Raw genomic sequence first — 17,304 nt, 5'->3', positions numbered from 1 at the left:
TTTTATAAAGGGAAATGTTGAATAATTCCTTGGGGTACTCGATAAATAGTAATATTGCGTTGAAAAGTGGTAAAAATGGTCAAGTCAACTTGAAAAAAATTTATAAATTATTATTTTTAATGTAAAGCTACTAACAAGGGCTCTTTAAACATTTGTTAGCATAATCCTTTCATAAATTATGAGAAGATTAATAGGACTGTATTTATTTATTTTAGCTTTGTTGCATATGAGATGATCTAAATCCGATTTTAAAAGAGAATTTCTGCAGTACAGTAATAAATAAAATTGATATATTTGTTTTCTAAATCAATATATTAACGGCCATTTTTATAAAATAAAAAGTCATGTGTTGATTTTTATATTTAAAATATATCATTTAATAAAAAAAAAACATCATCTCATTGTCTATAAAATCATACTAAACATTTTATATTTTATCCAAAAAATATTAAATTTTCACTATTATATTTAATAAAATTCATAAAAATTATAATTTATTTTGTCGACATTTTTTGGTAGATAATTTTGTCTCTTTTGATAATTTTCATAAAAGGGAATTAAAAATAATGATTGTAATTGTAGATAATATAAAATATATTTTTTTCTCTTAAAAAAACTCATCTATCATCTTTGAAAGGGGATAAATAATAGAGATGGAGAATTGTTTGGAGCGTGGCTTTGGCATGCAGAACATGTATACAATATAATATTCAATTAATAATCAATGGCGGGCTCCATGCATGATGGATGTTAGTGTGTGACTACTGTGTGTTTCACATGGAGCTTTCTTTTGATATTAAAAAATGTGATTTGTTTTTATATAAAAATAGGAAAAAGATGAAGGATCTATGACACCTATGCCGTATGATTTACAACCCGACAAAGTCAAGATGCCACATTAACTTCGACTTTGTTTTAGAGAAGAAGACCAGAGTTTTGGAGTGGGAGATATAGGAAAATATGAAGAATTTTTTTACATTTTTAAAATATACATTTTTTTAAAGAATGATATATTAAGGTTTGTGATTACATTAACAATATAGATTGAATTTAAAGAATTCATATAAACACTCTTGAACTCTCCAAAATTTTTCTCTATCACAATTTTTAAAGTCCTCCGAAATAGGAATATTTTGTATTACAAAGAAAAATGAATTCCCAAAGTCTTTCTATCTGAAAGTCTTTTATTTCCTCAAATTATTTCTACCTTTTCAAAACACTCCCCTCACGTCCCCCCTATGAACTCACAAACAATGGCTATGGGTCACATATGATGTTCAAAATAGAATACTTACTTGGATACAAGCTAAATGCGCGTACACACAAAATCAAAAGAAATTAAAAAAAGAATAAAATCAATTAATTTTTTGAGGAAAGAATAAAATCAATTAATTGTTTTTAGAGTTTTGAGACTTTATCTAATTCTAGCGAGTCACCGAAATACAACAATACTCCTTGGCAACGTCAATTAGCTTCTCCCAATCACTTATGTTTGGTAGGCATGAAATAGGCAAGAGAGAAAGAGAGTAGAGAGAAGAAGGGGAGAAGTGTGCTCTTTCTCTCGTTTGGTGCAGAAGAGAAATTGCTGCGACAGATAAAAAACCTGTGGGTCCCACCGTTTTTTTCTTCTTCGCTCATCTGCGGAGAGGGAAGAGAAACAATATTTGAATGTTATTCCCATTATACCCTTGTCTCCTACCAAGTTTTTTTTATCACATTCAAACCTCAGCTTTTTTTATTTGTTGAACATCCATCACTGGCGGAGCTACATAGAGCTCAGGGGGTTCAAGTGAACCCCCTCAATTCTTAATTATACATTTAAATTGTTATGTTTTTATCATGTTGAATCCCCTCAAATTTAAACATTGCACCACATTTGCACCAGCTACATCACTTTTTCCCTGGCTGTGTGGTTTAAGTATGTTGAGATGACACATAGCTTATGACCGACAATTGCAATAGCATGTGACCTATAACAACAAGTATTATAATATATCTTGTAGCATGTTATTAATTAGTTTAGTGAATGGCCAGTATGGTAATATTATTATCTTGACAGCATGTTTGCTTTAATTTGGTGAATGGCTAGTAAACTTTGAATTAATTAATTAGTGTAGCATTCTCCTAATTCCTTATATTAATTAATTCATAGATAATTCTTTATATTAATTAATTCATAGGTTCTAATTCAAATTCAATTCAGCATAAGTTTACTTGTGTGGAGTCGAAGTAGGTTGTGATGTGAAATAAAATCATGTAGAAGATAAACACAACCCAAAAAAATAGTATAAAAAATGAGGATAAACGGACAAGTTATGCCCGATTTCCGCTAGTGATATATAATACTAGATAATTTTTAAATTATTAGTTATATATAGTATAATTGCAATTAAAATTTAAAAGTGTGAACCCCCTGAGCCAGGGTCCTGGCAACGCCACTGACATCCATTGTATTTGTTGAACACATTCAAACTCAGCTGTTCCAATTCAAAGGTGTATTTGTATATATGGAGAAAGGTATTGCGATGAAGGTGATGTAATTGGCAATATTTAACTTTTACTTTATTTCAAAAAATGAAAATCACAAACTGTATTTTACAAGAGGAACATGAGAAGATTATTTTTCTCTTTTTCCTTTGGACAAAATATGAGAAGCTGGGTCTAAATTGTTTAGAAGGGTGTTTCAATTAATATGTAAATGCAGATGATGAAGTGGAACAACCGAATGAGTTGTTGTGTGGTGTGAGTTTTTTTTTTTTTTTTTACACTGGTGTGAGTTTTTTTGGTGTGGTGAGTTACCAATTAATTGATAAAATCATAAATTAAATTAGATATGAGTAATCTAAAATTTTTACTCGTGGGATTAGGAAAGGGAAAGTTTTTTTTTTTTTTGAGAGGTAGGAAAGGAGAAGTCGTTGAGTTGGTCTAATAAAACTAAAATATTAAATTACTTAAATTAATTAATTAATAATAAAATAATGAAATTATTTTAATTAACAATTAATTAATTTATTAAGTAATATAATAATTAGTTCAATTATTCCAATTATTTAAACTGCTCATAATTAGATCAAGTAATTGAATTAATTAAATCATTTTAATGTGAGATTTTTATCTCAAGGGTATTTTTGTATTTTTTGCTATAATCCACACTTCTCTCTTCTCTATTTCTTTCATATCTCTCTTATACCAAACAACCCATCAAATCTACTCTATTTCTCACCTTTTTCTCTCTTCTCATACTCTCTCTTACATTCTTATCTCTTCACAATTTCTCTTCTAAACCAAACACATAATAAATCAGGATTTGGATATTATTCTACTGTAATTGGACGGTGCACATGTCCTGCTGGGTTAAACAAAATTAGAGAGAGAGAGAGAGAGAGAGAGCCATTTGATTTATACAAATAAAATCAATTATTTGGATGTAATGATTCCACACGTGCTGTACCTTAGATTATTCCTACACCAAAAATTGTACGATGTTGTGACTTGAACTCTTGCAAGAGTTGTGTTATTTTTTTACTAGTACTAGTATTTGTCTGTTTGATTGAAAACGCGTAACTTTGAACATGAAGAAACTCCGTGCAGTGTCCACGTGCTGCGATTAAAAGTAGAGGTACACTGTCAAACTGGACAGATACATTAATCGAGGATGAATACGAGAGACCAAGGAAGAAACGTACTATTTAAATATCTGCTTTTATCATCAATCTTCAATACAGATGAATGATGATGTTAATATGTTATAGTTGAAGAGTTCATTGAGGTTAGAAAGGAGAGTCACACCATTGATGAGGAGGGATTATTGAAGGACAGGATGGAGGATTAATAGGCTTGGCCACTTCAAAACAAATTTAAGAGTTGGCTATGATGGCTCTATACACTCGTCACATTATTCAAAAATTTCTTAAATTTATTGGATCATAACTCCTGATGATATAAAATTTAGAGAATTAAAATCTGATTATCATTTTTTAGACCGAATTGTAACTTTCAATCAAGTTTATTAGGGATGTTCTTTTTGATATATTTATATTTAGACCGGTAAAAATATGCGAAGAAGTAGATGTTTGTGAGCTTGTTAACCTACCAACAAGATGGAAGATCGACAATTAAGTTAACAAATATTCTGGTGTACAAATGGTTATAAGGGAAACATGCATATGCGAATTTGACTAGGGTCTCCCCTCTTATGGGATTAGGGGCCGGGGATTTTACCGTGGGACAAGTAGCCTCAAAGCCGCTTCAAACAAAGTAGTCAAACAAAAATAAAACGTGTTATGACAATCAATATGTTTTTATATCATTGTGTTTGACACTTTTGCTTTCCAGCAAGAGACAGTTGATCTTCTACAAATAGTTTAAAGTGTCATGCATAACAATGTTGTGTCACTTAAATCTATGAACGTTTGTCTTAAAGATGATTAGTGTTGTGTCATAACAATGTTGTGTGTATGTATTATTAAAATATAAAATTTAATATATTGAGATGAAATAGTACATTTAAATTTTAAAATTAATAAATTTGCATTTGTGTACATAATAATATATTTGATTTTTAAAACTAACATAAGGGACACACGGTACTGCAATCACAATTCAGTTGATAGTAGTAATTATAACATTATGCATGAGTTATGATTGAAATTTTGAACTCTCAACTTCATTTCATTTAAAATGTATGAGCTCGCGCCAGTAAACTATTTGACAAAAAATATAAGAGACACACTTGTGATTTTGGCCAAAACCATCTCTTTTGTTATACTTTTCTTCCACCAATATGAGAGGATACAAAAAACATCGGTGTAGTTTTCTTTTTCTTTTTCTTCCTTTCTCTTCACTATTTAGTATTTATGGTTTCCCCTCTCTTCACATATCATCTAAGTCATAGATGCCAACAAGTTACAAATATATAAATTCCTCAAAAAAATCAAGTTACAAATATAACTAAACATCGCCAATAGAGTTCGAGGAAGTGCAGCAAAAAGAAAGGGCATTGTGAAACTTCTTTTATCAATATTAAGAATGTCGTGCAAGATACAATGAATAAAAAAGTAGAAGTCTTGGAAAAACTAGCATAACTTAAAGAGGAAGAAAGTCATTGTGACAAACTAGTCGTTACTCAAACTAATTATTGGTCAAATATAAAATATTGTCACAATTATAAGTATAGAAATTTGACTTCTATAAACATGCATTAGCTTTTGTCAAAAAAAAAAAAAATGCATTAGCCAATGTTTTGGATGCATCTACTTCAAATCAAATCTTACACCGACTTCAAATCAAATCTCAAAAGAGAAAAGTAAGATTTAGAAGATTATCATAACATGATACAAAAATGTTGATGTTAATTTTAATGATTCACTTGATAATAATTTTAAGTATAATGTGAATGATAATGGTGATGAAATACTTGATCTAAGAAATTGAGATAAAATGATTGATTTATAAAGATAACTCTTTTTGATGTTATTGATGTTATTTACAAGTTTTTAATGTTATTTAAAATTTAAATATATAGGGTGACTCTTTTTTAGTTTTTTGTACTTTTTTTTATTAAGGACCTAATTTTTAAGATTAGAACAAAACCACCAAATTGTTTAAGATGAACCGTTGTTATTCTTACCAAATTTAGCATTCTGCTCTCATATTTTATCAAGTTATGCAGTTTACCTTTATTTATTTATTTTATTTTCTTTATTTTATTTTATATATTTAGAAAAAACTATGCATTTTACGCTCAATCTCATTCATTCAATCATCTATTAAATCTAAACACGTCAAATAACTCAAAAAATAGACTCTTTTGGGAATAGATATCCATATGTGGACACTATGTGAAATAGATTTAAAAATGTTATTAAATGTAAAACCTACTTAGTTTTAATGCACCACGCAAACATTTCATTTGTCATTTTCAGTTTACGTGTATAAAAAATAAAGACAAATTTTGGAAAAATAATAGATTATCCAAAATACTTCTAAGTTAGGAAAAACATTTGCATATCAAAAGGACAAAATTAGGAAAACTAATTAGGAGTAAGTAATTTCTTAAATATAATTAGGACAAAATATATTATCCAAAATACTCCTAATTTAGGAAAAAAAGTAATTTCTTTCTTAAAAACTTTTGCATGTCAAAAAGGGAGTAACCCATGCGAACAAACTTGTCATACGACTAAATTAGGAAATCTTCAGCAAAGTATACTTATCTGTCTCATTTATTTCACTTCCTAAGTTTCTTCATTATTTTCATTAAAAAAAAAAAAAGGTTTCTTCATTGTTTCTATCATTACATGTGTTTGTGCTGGGGTATCTTTGGTCCCACAGGAACCACCTAAGACAATGTCGATAAGTGTTGTGGTGGCAATGCAAAAACAGTGATATAGATAGAAAGTGACGGTCCGGCGGAAGAGCCCAAAGCTTACAGCCTTACTTACAACAAAGATAACTGTAGGGTCGTGTTTGAATGTCCTATTTAATTTGGTTTCTTTAGAGCAATATGCTTGTTTTTAAATCCACATTAAATTGGGTCTTCCACACTCCAAGAGTTGATGATTGATCTATATTGCCGGTTAGGTTGTTCAACATTTGAAAAAGTTCGATCGAAAGATAATTTTTGATGTAAAAAAAGCTGATAAAAAAGTATTTAGCTTTATTTTTTGAGGGAAAGTATTTAGGTTTATGTCATCGAAAACTATCTGATAATCTAGAGTTTAATCGAGATGTAAGTAAGGTCAGTCAAAATATTATTCTATCTAGAAATCGAATTAAATTATTTTATCTAAGAATCGAACACTTGAGATCAATTGTTTGGTTATATTTTTAAATGCTTAATTGTATATATTGATACAACTACATAATATATTTATATTACATCAAATAACATATTAGTACAAACTTAAAAAAATTAAATAGATCTAAATGCATTTTTGATCCATCTAATTTTGTTAATTCTCGAATTTGATCTTCAATTTCTAAATTCAAAAATATAATCCACCAATTTTATAATTTTTGAAGAAAAACAATCCACCACAAAACTTGAGGTTGACTTTTTTTTTTGTTGAATTTTTATGTTGAATAATGAGCTAACAATTCACTCGGTTACGCCCTTTCAAAAAAAAAAAAATTCACTCGGTTACGTGTCAATGCATAGCTTTTTGGAAAATATGTTTATTTTAGGGTTTTATATTTTCCCAGCTAAAGTTTTATTTTTTTAGACAATACTTTGAAGATATAGAAAGTAAGAAAAACAAAGATTTAATGCACATATGCATTGTCATAACCATTATGTTTTTTTTTTAATGGTTTGTGATTTGCCAACTTATTATTTAACTCGAATCCATCAAGATAGTAGTCTATAAACTGTCACACGTTCTCTTATTTTAAAAGAAATTGAGACTACTTAAACCCAAACTAAAATAAGACTCATGAAGATGAAGCTAAGAAAATGCTGGCGACAAACCAACTTGTCACACACAAAAACTAGTAGGAGGGTAACAACGTGGGGAGGAATGGTCATATGAGTTGACAGGACACCCATAGTAAAGTAAACCCTCTCCACTCGTCTGCATGAATCAAAATCCAACCTGTACCTGCTTGCCTGTGTACATGCATAGCATCTACTGTTTGAATTTTATTTATTTCTCACGTACTCATAGATATATGTTAAAATGTAACAAACTAAAATAACAGTGATAAACTTTGAAAACAAAATACAGCATTTACATATTAAACAAGTATTCATGGGAAACAAGGATTCATCTTTACACTAGATAAATATTCATTAAACAAAATTCATCTTAACTAATGTTTCAGAGACGCATGTTAGCATTTTCATTATAAATAAAGTTATAATAATAACATAATACTAGTTCATAAACAACAAAGTGATAGTACAATATTATGACTTTTTTTATTTTATTTTTGAGTAATGCTAGCATGAGGTGCTTTGACACTCTCTTTAAGCACTCCCTCATTTAGTCGTCCACGTCATACTATTCTTTTAACTTTTGACTTGGTTACCGGTTCACCAAAATCAACACATTTAATTGTTTTTATTTTTTTTTTAATGGATATCCCAAACGACAAGCATTTTCCCGCGCCTAACAATACCTCTTTCCTTATCTCACACATCTGCTGTTTCAACTATCAGAAGCTCTGCCATTCAGCCACCGTTTCCTGCAAAAAGTCCCCAAAGGATAAACACCACCACTCTGTCACTTCTTGGTGTTTTTTTTTCCTCACAATTCCAACAAAAGAGTAAGAGTATTTCACCTTTTAAGGTACACTTTTGTTCTCCTCATTGTCAATGCATGTGATTCCCCTGTTTGTTCAACATGAATTTGGTACTATCACTTTATCATTCTAAAATATTTTATTGAGTTTTTTATGTTTGTTCAACATGTATTGATAATTAGTTGTAACTATTTGTATACATATTTTAGGAATTAATGGAACCCATTGATGAAAATGAAGAGCATGTTATAAATGAGACCGTCAATAATGAATCATATGTTCATGATTTAGAGGCTAACAATGTTCAACAACCTTCTCTCAGAATGGAATTTGAGTCACAAGAAGATGCTTATTCTTTCTATGTTCAATATGCTAAAAGTGTCGGATTTGGTGTATCCATTAAAAGTAGTCGCCGTTCTAAAATTTCTAGAGAATTTATTGATGTGAAATATGCTTGCACGCGATATGGGAAAAAGCGAGAGTCAACCGCACAAAATCCACGTCCTTGTTTGAAGGTGGAATGTGAGGCTGGCTTACATATTAAAAGAAGATGTGATGGTAAATGGGTGGTCCATGGCTTCATCAAAGATCACAATCATGAACTTTTCCCAACATATGCACATTATTTTCCTTGCCATAGAACCATCAATAAAGCTCAACAGAATTGTATTGAAACTTTGCAACATGTTGGAGTGAGAACAAGCAAAATCTATGCCACAATGGCCAAACAACACGGAGGATATGAGAAAGTTGGTTGCTTGGAGAAAGATGTTAGAAGTTATTTAGATAAGGACCGTCGTTTGAATTTAGAATCAGGAGATGCAAATGCAATGCTGGAGTATTTTATGCGTATGCAAGAAGAAAATTCAAGATTCTTTTATGCATTTGATTTGGATGATGATGGTCGTGTGAAAAATGTATTTTGGGTGGATGGAAAGGGTAGAGATGATTATCAAGTGTTTGGAGATGTGATTTCCTTTGATACTACATATATTACAAACAAATATAAAATGCCATTTGCTTCATTCATTGGTGTGAATAATCACTTTCAGTCAAGATTACTCGGTTGTGCATTACTAGCAAATGAGACCTCTGAGAGTTTCAAATGGTTGATGAAAACATGGCTTAAGGCAATGGGTGGGAAACCTCCAAATGCAATAATAACTGACCAAGACAGATCAATGAAAGTGGCTATTGAAGAGGTATTTCCAAATACCCGACATCGTTTTTGTCTCTGGCATATACTTAGAAAGGTGCCTGAGAAGCTTGGTCATGTAATAAGAAATAATGAAGATTTCATGGGATATTTTGACGCATGCATATACAAGTCTCTGTCAATACAACAGTTTGAATTTAAATGGGCAGAAATGGTAGAGAAATTTCAACTATTAGACTCAGAGGATGGGTGGATTCAGTCTTTATATGAAGAACGTAAACATTGGGTTCCTGTTTACATGAAAGATACCTTTTTCGGTGGCATGTCAACAACTCAAAGATCAGAGAGCATCAACTCTTTTTTTGACAACCAGTCCTTAAAACTCCATCACCTTTTGAGAAGCAAATGTCAATGATTTATACACACGAAGTATTCAAAAAGTTCCAAGCTGAAATTATGGGATTATCTGAAATTATGGGATTATCTGGACTCCATCACCTTTTGAGAAGCAAATGTCAATGATTTATACACTTTCTTAACATATTATTATTTAACATGATTTCTGATTGTTGTGATTTTTGTTCTATGATTATGTGAAATGAAGGCTGCAATCGTTGAAAAAGAAGCAATATTTGTCACTGATGAAGTTGTGGCTGCATTAACATCAATGGTATAAAAGTTCATATTATGTAGGTGACTTTATAGATTTCAAATTACGTGGCTGCACTTTGAGTACCATGTTAATTATCTCCCATTTTCTGCTCATTTGTCAGGCAAAACAGTAGAGTTCAAGGAGTTGAAGAATCTTCAAGATATTTATTTTTAAATTTTTAGTTTTACTCAGCAGTACTCTCTTAAGTTTATATAATTATGTTTCATTTGAGACTAGAAGATGTTTTCATTGGAGAAAACAAAATGGTAGCTAGGTGTTTCAGATTTTTCCTCGTTAAGGTGGGAAAGAATTAAAATGGTTCTTTTGTCTTTATATGAGGTGAGAAGTGGTGTTGAATTCTTCAACGGAAAAAAACAAAAAAGAGAAGTGAAATAAAATAAAAAAATAAATGCAATTGAAGCAGTTAGCAACTCAACCGATTCATCCGGTAACAAGTAAAGGGGTTGAAAAATAAGGCGACGTGGCGACTTGTACGGGAAAGTGTTGAAAAGCTTTTAAGGAAGTAAACATAGCGAATAATATCCATGATCCGGATTCATGCTTACTCAAATGTACATGCTAAGTCACTAACCCATTAATAATGTATAGATTAAAATATCTATTTATTTTATTTGGGAGGAACTTTCTATGCCTCCAACATCACGTTGAATATACACTTGGTGCCCTTAGAAAGTGCCTAATGTATGACTTTCAATTAGTTCTGTGGAATGATGAAAGGAGACTTTATAAAGGGAGGCTAGGTACTGCTCAAAGTTTTGAGTGGTTGCTCTTTTTATGTTGTTTTCCATTTTGGTCTGCATTCTTCATGAAATATCCATTTTGATTTTAATGTTTCATAAAATCTTGATCTTGCCCTAGTGGATACATTGGTCGTTCTTTTTGTTGTTGATAGAAAATGGTGAGATCAGTTTTAAGAAGATGGAGTCTAGGTTTAGTGTGAAAATGCAGCGATGTTGTTATCAACTTCGTTAACTTAAAACAGAACCATTGCAAATGACAAAACAAAACTGAGGGATTTATAGGATGTTGGGAAATCAATTGAAGAGACTTCAAACATATGTTTGAGCCAATCCATCTCTTTAAAGTCTCGAGCGAATTTCCTTGTTGATTTTCAAGACGCAACTATGTGGTAATTCACGTTACAAGTAAGGAAAAAAAAACAAAACTAACACTGCTAACATGCTTTAGAACCACAAAAGATGGACAGTAATATCCAGTTTAGGCCATAATTTAACTATACGAATTACATCAACCTAATATTAGAAAATGGACACATCTGGAGGTGGTCCATATACAGACGTCCAAGAAAGCGGAATTCGCCACTTGCCACCTTCAATTCCTGAAAAATGCGATTATCAGAAAAATTACCAACAAATTTCGATGATTTTTTGCTGGCAAGGTGCAAACATGTCAATTCACTAGTTAATAGTTACATTTAAATCTGTAACTTGAGACAAAGGAGACAGGGACATGGATACGAGATGAGACAAATGCCATTGTAATAATATAAAACATCATCAACTTCACGGGGAATTTATTCAAACGAATGCTTTGCTTGTTTATAACTTAATAACAAACAATAGATCAAAATCAATATTAAAAGAAACAAAGATCTATAAAGCTTACCAGAATTGGGGTGACTAAGCCTTAGAAGTTTGCATGCTGCATCAGCTAATTGAAAAGCATCAGATGTGTTATCTCCTTCTGAGCAATAACATAACAAGCAGGTAACCTTCAAACCTTTAGCCTGATACATAAAACCAGAACCTTTTAATCAATCCATATTTCTGCAATTTCACAAAACAAGGTAAGCGCAGTAACCAACCCTGTTCCTCTAATTTTCTTAATTTTTTCAACTAAATAAACTATTATATCCATCATTCCCATACACACTAGTGTTTCTACATATGACACTCACATCCCCTATTCATTAACGGCATGTAAATCTCTCAACATGAATAAAAAAATCTACAGCCCACTACCTCTGTTCGTCACTTTAATCCCACATATTCATTCACCTAAATGCTTTGTTCGATATGTTTGTTTAGTCCCTCTTGCCTCACGCTCATTGTTCTCTCTGTTTCATTTATCGAGGCATGTTGTAATTGTTCCATCTGGCAACAACAAAGACATACTGATTCTGCAACATCAGGGGAGATCTTATTTCTGGTATTGTGTTTGGCCGTGAGAGTCGTTTTTTACATACTTTATTTATCAAACAGAGTTTTTGGTAAAATTACATCTTATGCTGCAGTAAATTTTGAATATCTCAAGTTTGCTATATTGCACATTTGCCACCACAGTCCACAATAAATGATGATCCAATTTGGTAAAATTAAGTAGCCTAAACAAGAAATTCCGTTCAATTGGCTTTGCAATTATTACAAAACTTCTTACTGAGAAAAGATTTTGGAGGGTATCCTGGCAATAGAGAATTGTTGGGCTTTTTCTTTTTGCCTTTTTCTACTGTGTTTGCATAGTACTCTCATGACTGCGTGAATTGGGGGTCTCTTAATTTCTTATTTTAACGGAAAAGAAATGGTGTTAACAAGTAAGGAAGGTCTCAGTTAGAGCAATAAATGAGTCGATGTTTCTCAATTTCTTATGGGAGGCGAATGTAATTTCCCCATAAGGTATGTTGAACAGCTTGAGAGGTGGCCACTCAGCATTTAGTACTTTTATAGTGAAAAACCATAAAAAGAAAATCCCACAATTACAGGGATTAAATCTATCCTATTTCTTTGGTCAAAAAAAAAAAAAAATCTATCCTATTTCTACCTAATTAAATTAGACATACACACAACAAAATCGGGAATATTTACATAGAAGAAAGTAATGAAGAAAACATATCAATCAATTATTCTATTTAGAGAAATACTAGCTGTTAAGTGTCCCACATCGGTTAGGAGTTGGCCTGACAATTTGTTTATAAGTGGGGGCAATCCTCACCTCACAAGCCGGTTTTGTGGGGTTGTGTAAGGCCCAACCACGATTTCTAATATGGTATCAGAGCCTCTTTACGATTCTCTTTGGGCCACCTGTTATCAGGTTTTCCGTTATCGGGCCACCCGTCATTTATGTTCACGCTTCAGATGTCTAATCCTGAGCGTGAGGGGGTGTGTTAAGTGTCCCACATCGGTTAGGAGTTGGCCTGACAATTTGTTTATAAGTGGGGGCAATCCTCACCTCACAAGCCGGTTTTGTGGGGTTGTGTTAGGTCCAACCACGATTTCTAATACTAGCAACACTCTTTTTTTTACACTCTCAAACACTCACTCTCTTATTGGGTGAAATCAACGTATGTCCCACCACTTTATGTGGGTTTCATTTCCAAATTGGAGGACCCACAATGATTTAACCCAATCAGAGAGTGAGTATTATAGAGTGTTCAAAAGAGAGTATTAGAGTGGTTTCATTTATTACATATATCTCAACATTCAGAATATCAAAACCAAATCCAATTGCACACACCTACCTAACTTTTAGTAGGGCATACAATGAAGGAATAGAGCCCTGTATTATTAACATATGATGTAAAGAAAACCACTTCAATTTGTAAGTTTTAAAGCAAACTTTAGTACATGACAACAGCCACTATATATCAAATGTACCACGTGATGAAAACCTTTTTTGTTCCTTCCATGTTCCTACGCTTAAATATGACATCATCAAATGTAAAAGCAAATGCAGTACCTTGAGAAAAGAAAAAAGTGCAGCGAAAGGCAAGCTAGCATAATAATTTTCTTCTTCTAGTTCATCTTCAATAGATGTAGTATCTTCAGGCGTTGCATTTCCTTCGGCTAAATCATTAAGATATTTCCAATGTTTTTGAGAAGGGTCGTACTCCTGAAGTTTCTTCCACCCAAGCTGTTCACAGTTTTCATCTGCTCCGTTGCTGTTGGCACTAGATAGGTAATAAATCTGCAAACCACTGATATGGAAGCCCACAGACGTATTAGAATGGAAAATATTCCAAACGAATTGAATTCTTGCATTTTACAAGACTGTCAAGGTGAGATATTTTCATGCATTATATTTGAAAAAAAGTGACAATCAAAGAAAAAAATGAAAAAAATATCTTAATCATAAAGAAGTTTTGTGTGACTAGAAGGTCACGGTCAAGTAACGGAACTAGGCTCTTGAAAATGCAAATGTTATATATATAAAAGGTAATGCGGCCTATAATAAACCCAGAGTGGCTTTGAGCCTACCATAGCAAGAGCTTTGAATAATCGGAACTATTTAAAAATATCACTCCCTCACCTTGACATGTCGACCTTTTGCCACTTTCCAAAATCTAAGCTGGAGAGAATAATGATATGCTTCTTTCCACTTCCAGCAATAAAATCAGCCATGTTTTTTGCAAACTCGAGCATCATACCCTATCATATGTTATTGTATTAATTTCAATTTATTCTTCCAAATTAAAAATTAATAGTGCCGATTTAAGCATAAAAAGTAATAGAAACAAAAATATACTTCTAAAAGAACACTTAAGACAGGAATAGAGTGATTATTTGATATTTAAACTATAATAATAATAATAATCTATTGGTCACTTCCGAAGGTGAAAGTGATATGCATCGAAACAGGGACAAAAAATTAGGAGACAAGAAGCAAAGAAACTCAAGAATACAAACTGCAATGACAGAAGAAGGGGGACCTAAGTTAATGCTCATGCTATGCACACGCGAAAAAGCTAATAATGTTTAAGCTTGTACTACCAGCAACCTAGGGCTTGTTTGGATTGTTTTATTTGAGCTTACCTACTGACATAAGCACTTGTGAAATTGTTTGGAAGAGCTTATGGAAACAACTTATGACATGTCCACAGTATTAGCGAATGTGGATGGTGGACCACGGTGGTTGTAAAAAATTTACCACCGCAATCCGCCAAAGCTGATATTTGACAACGTTCAATGTTCATAAGTCGTTTTCAATTTATTTTCATAAGCTCTCCAGGATTATTTATGAAAACAACTCATACCTAACATGAAACAATTTGTCTTTATTTTATCTTTCATTGTAGAAATAACTTATACATAAGCATTTAATAAAGTTGTTTATTCAAATAACATTTCAGAGATCACAAAACTCTAATAACACCCTAAATCACCTATGTCAGATTAACGAAATCAAGAGAGCAAATACTGACACAATGGATACCTTAATAACTGGGGACCTCTGCTGGATAACAGTAAGACCATTAGAAGGAGAATCATAAGCTGCAAAGAAGTAAAAAAAAAAAAAATCAACATCCAAACAAATCATTGCAAACAAAACAAATTAAGATTAAGAATCCAAATAACCACCTTCAAGAGGAAGTGCAAGGTCTCCTTGAGGAAAAGGTCCATAAGCATCATTGCCAACACAAGGAAGAACATAAGGATCATCCAAGTAACCAACTTTCTCAGAACCCATTGATGAAACCAAAAGGTCTGCTGTTAACTGCCCAACATTCCCAATTGACACAGCAGGCTGAAAAACACACAAAAATCACAAAATTGAGCCAACCCCATTATTTCTGATACAGCATTGAACTATAAAGTTAATTTTTTTTGCGGAATAAAGATACTTTGAATTTAAGATATATGAATGAATTGGGAAAATAAAAAAGAGGTGAAACCCTAGAAAATTATACATACCAAAATCAAAGTGGAGCAATCTTCGTGAAGGTGCTTTCCTTCTTCGGGAATGAACTTCATACTTTAATGTGAATGGTGAAATTTGCAACTTTGTAAACCCTGGTTCAGCTTTTTTTTTTTTCTGCTTTTGCTATTTCTTAACTTCTCTTTTCTTGAGGAAGACGAAGCTGAAAATCGCTTATTTGGGCTTTTGGATACGGGCTACTATTGGGCTTGTAAGCGGGTGTTTTTTGGCCCAAGTTTAAACTTTGAATAAATCATAGGTAGTTTCTTTTCCCACCAGACTCTCCTCTCATGCACCCTCCTATATCTCGAAAATGTCTTCATTTATATTATATAATCTGAATTCCTATTGGGGGTATTTTGGATTATACAGTCCAAAAACTACTAAAACCGATAAATTTTATTTTAATTGATACAAATATATCTACTGACCCCGTCTAATCCCTAGATAAAATGCATAGTAATTTTGGAAGAGCGTGAGTTGTCAGCAAGAATTTTGTTGTTTTTTTTTTTTTTTGGTCAAAGCAAGAATTTTGTTGTTAATAAAGTCCACTTAGACAAAAAATATATTAAACTTTATTTTAAATTTTAATGTCTAAGTATGATTTATATTGTTAACAAAGGTATTATTTGTTCGTAAAGCCTAGCTAAATTGGGTCTCAAATTTTTATATGGTTTAACTCATCTTTACAAAATTGACTTGTAAGGTGACTACTTTATAAACTCTTATCTAGAGTCCTAACTATTAAATATGGAAATGAGTTTTTTCGAATACATCCTCTCACGTGCAGTACTATTGGACTTGATGCGTAAATATAAATGGTGGGTGGCTTGATTGCAAAAATTTAATAGCAGGTGGCTTAACAGATCTTATAGGAAGCTATAATACCATCATAGTAATCGAGCTAGGCCTAACACAACCCCCACAAAATCGACTTGTGAGGTGAGGATTGACTATCGGTGGGCCACATGCTATCAGGTTTTCACTATCGGGTCACACATCATCTATATCCAAACACCAAGTCCAATATTGTTAGACGTGGGGGTGTGTTAAAAAGTCCCACATATGTTGGGAGATGGCATGAACTCAAGACAACCCTCACTTCATATGCCGATTTTGTGGAATTGTGTTAGACCAACCACGATTTTTAAGATTGACAAATGCCGATATTTTTAAACTGAAAATCTTCACTTGAGTTTAAACCGGAACCACAATTGTGCGTGAATTTTTTGTGATTTTTGTCACTTCGTCTACGATTCAAAGAAAATGTCCAATTATCATTTCATACGAAGTTTCTGCAAAATTTCTCTGATCATTCTTCACTGTCCTATCATATCTCTATTAATATTTCACGAAATTTTCTTCACCTTGAATCCCACATTACTTTCATTTTCTCATCTCCACTTGACATAATTTCAACTCATAGTTTGGATTGCAACCGCAATTAGCATCCTTTATTATATCAAGTATATATTGATGATGGCTCTAGACATCTCAATTATTGGTTTAATCAATCTATCTCCACTATGTAGTTTTGTACAGAACCATAAGGGAACCAGCTAACACAGTGACACGTATTGTAACA

General features: G+C 32.2%; 1 protein-coding gene and 1 pseudogene across 1 annotated transcript; one reads left to right on the top strand and one right to left on the bottom strand.

Moving 5' to 3' along the window:
- The first annotated feature begins 8,287 nt into the window (after positions 1-8,287).
- Positions 8,288-9,919, top strand: LOC146930932 (protein FAR-RED IMPAIRED RESPONSE 1 pseudogene; annotated as a pseudogene).
- Positions 9,920-11,069: 1,150 nt separating this feature from the next.
- Positions 11,070-16,023, bottom strand: LOC146930931 (clast3-like protein). Its single transcript, XM_085702401.1, has 7 exons — positions 15,716-16,023; positions 15,383-15,548; positions 15,237-15,295; positions 14,334-14,452; positions 13,764-14,001; positions 11,697-11,817; positions 11,070-11,409 (listed from the first exon to the last, which is right to left on the bottom strand). The coding sequence occupies exons 1-7, from the start codon at positions 15,773-15,775 to the stop codon at positions 11,330-11,332; spliced, it is 843 nt and encodes a 280-aa protein (XP_085558527.1). The 5' UTR covers positions 15,776-16,023; the 3' UTR covers positions 11,070-11,329.
- Positions 16,024-17,304: the final 1,281 nt, after the last annotated feature.

The sequence above is a fragment of the Medicago sativa genome, chromosome 4 (assembly GCF_051527215.1).
Source record: "Medicago sativa cultivar Bolivia chromosome 4, Bolivia_mono, whole genome shotgun sequence".
NCBI lineage: Eukaryota > Viridiplantae > Streptophyta > Magnoliopsida > Fabales > Fabaceae > Medicago > Medicago sativa.
Note: the sequence above shows the minus strand (reverse complement) of the source record. Positions and strands in the feature narration are given on the sequence as shown.

Excerpts from the sequence above, each read along its gene's own strand:
- LOC146930931 (XM_085702401.1), bottom strand. The coding sequence starts at position 15,775 with ATGAAGTTCATTCCCGAAGAAGGAAAGCACCTTCACGAAGATTGCTCC. Across the intron at positions 15,549-15,715 it reads ATTGCTCCACTTTGATTTTG|CCTGCTGTGTCAATTGGGAA; the intron begins GTATGTATAATT and ends TGTGTTTTTCAG. Across the intron at positions 14,002-14,333 it reads CAAAAGGTCGACATGTCAAG|TGGTTTGCAGATTTATTACC; the intron begins GTGAGGGAGTGA and ends CTTCCATATCAG.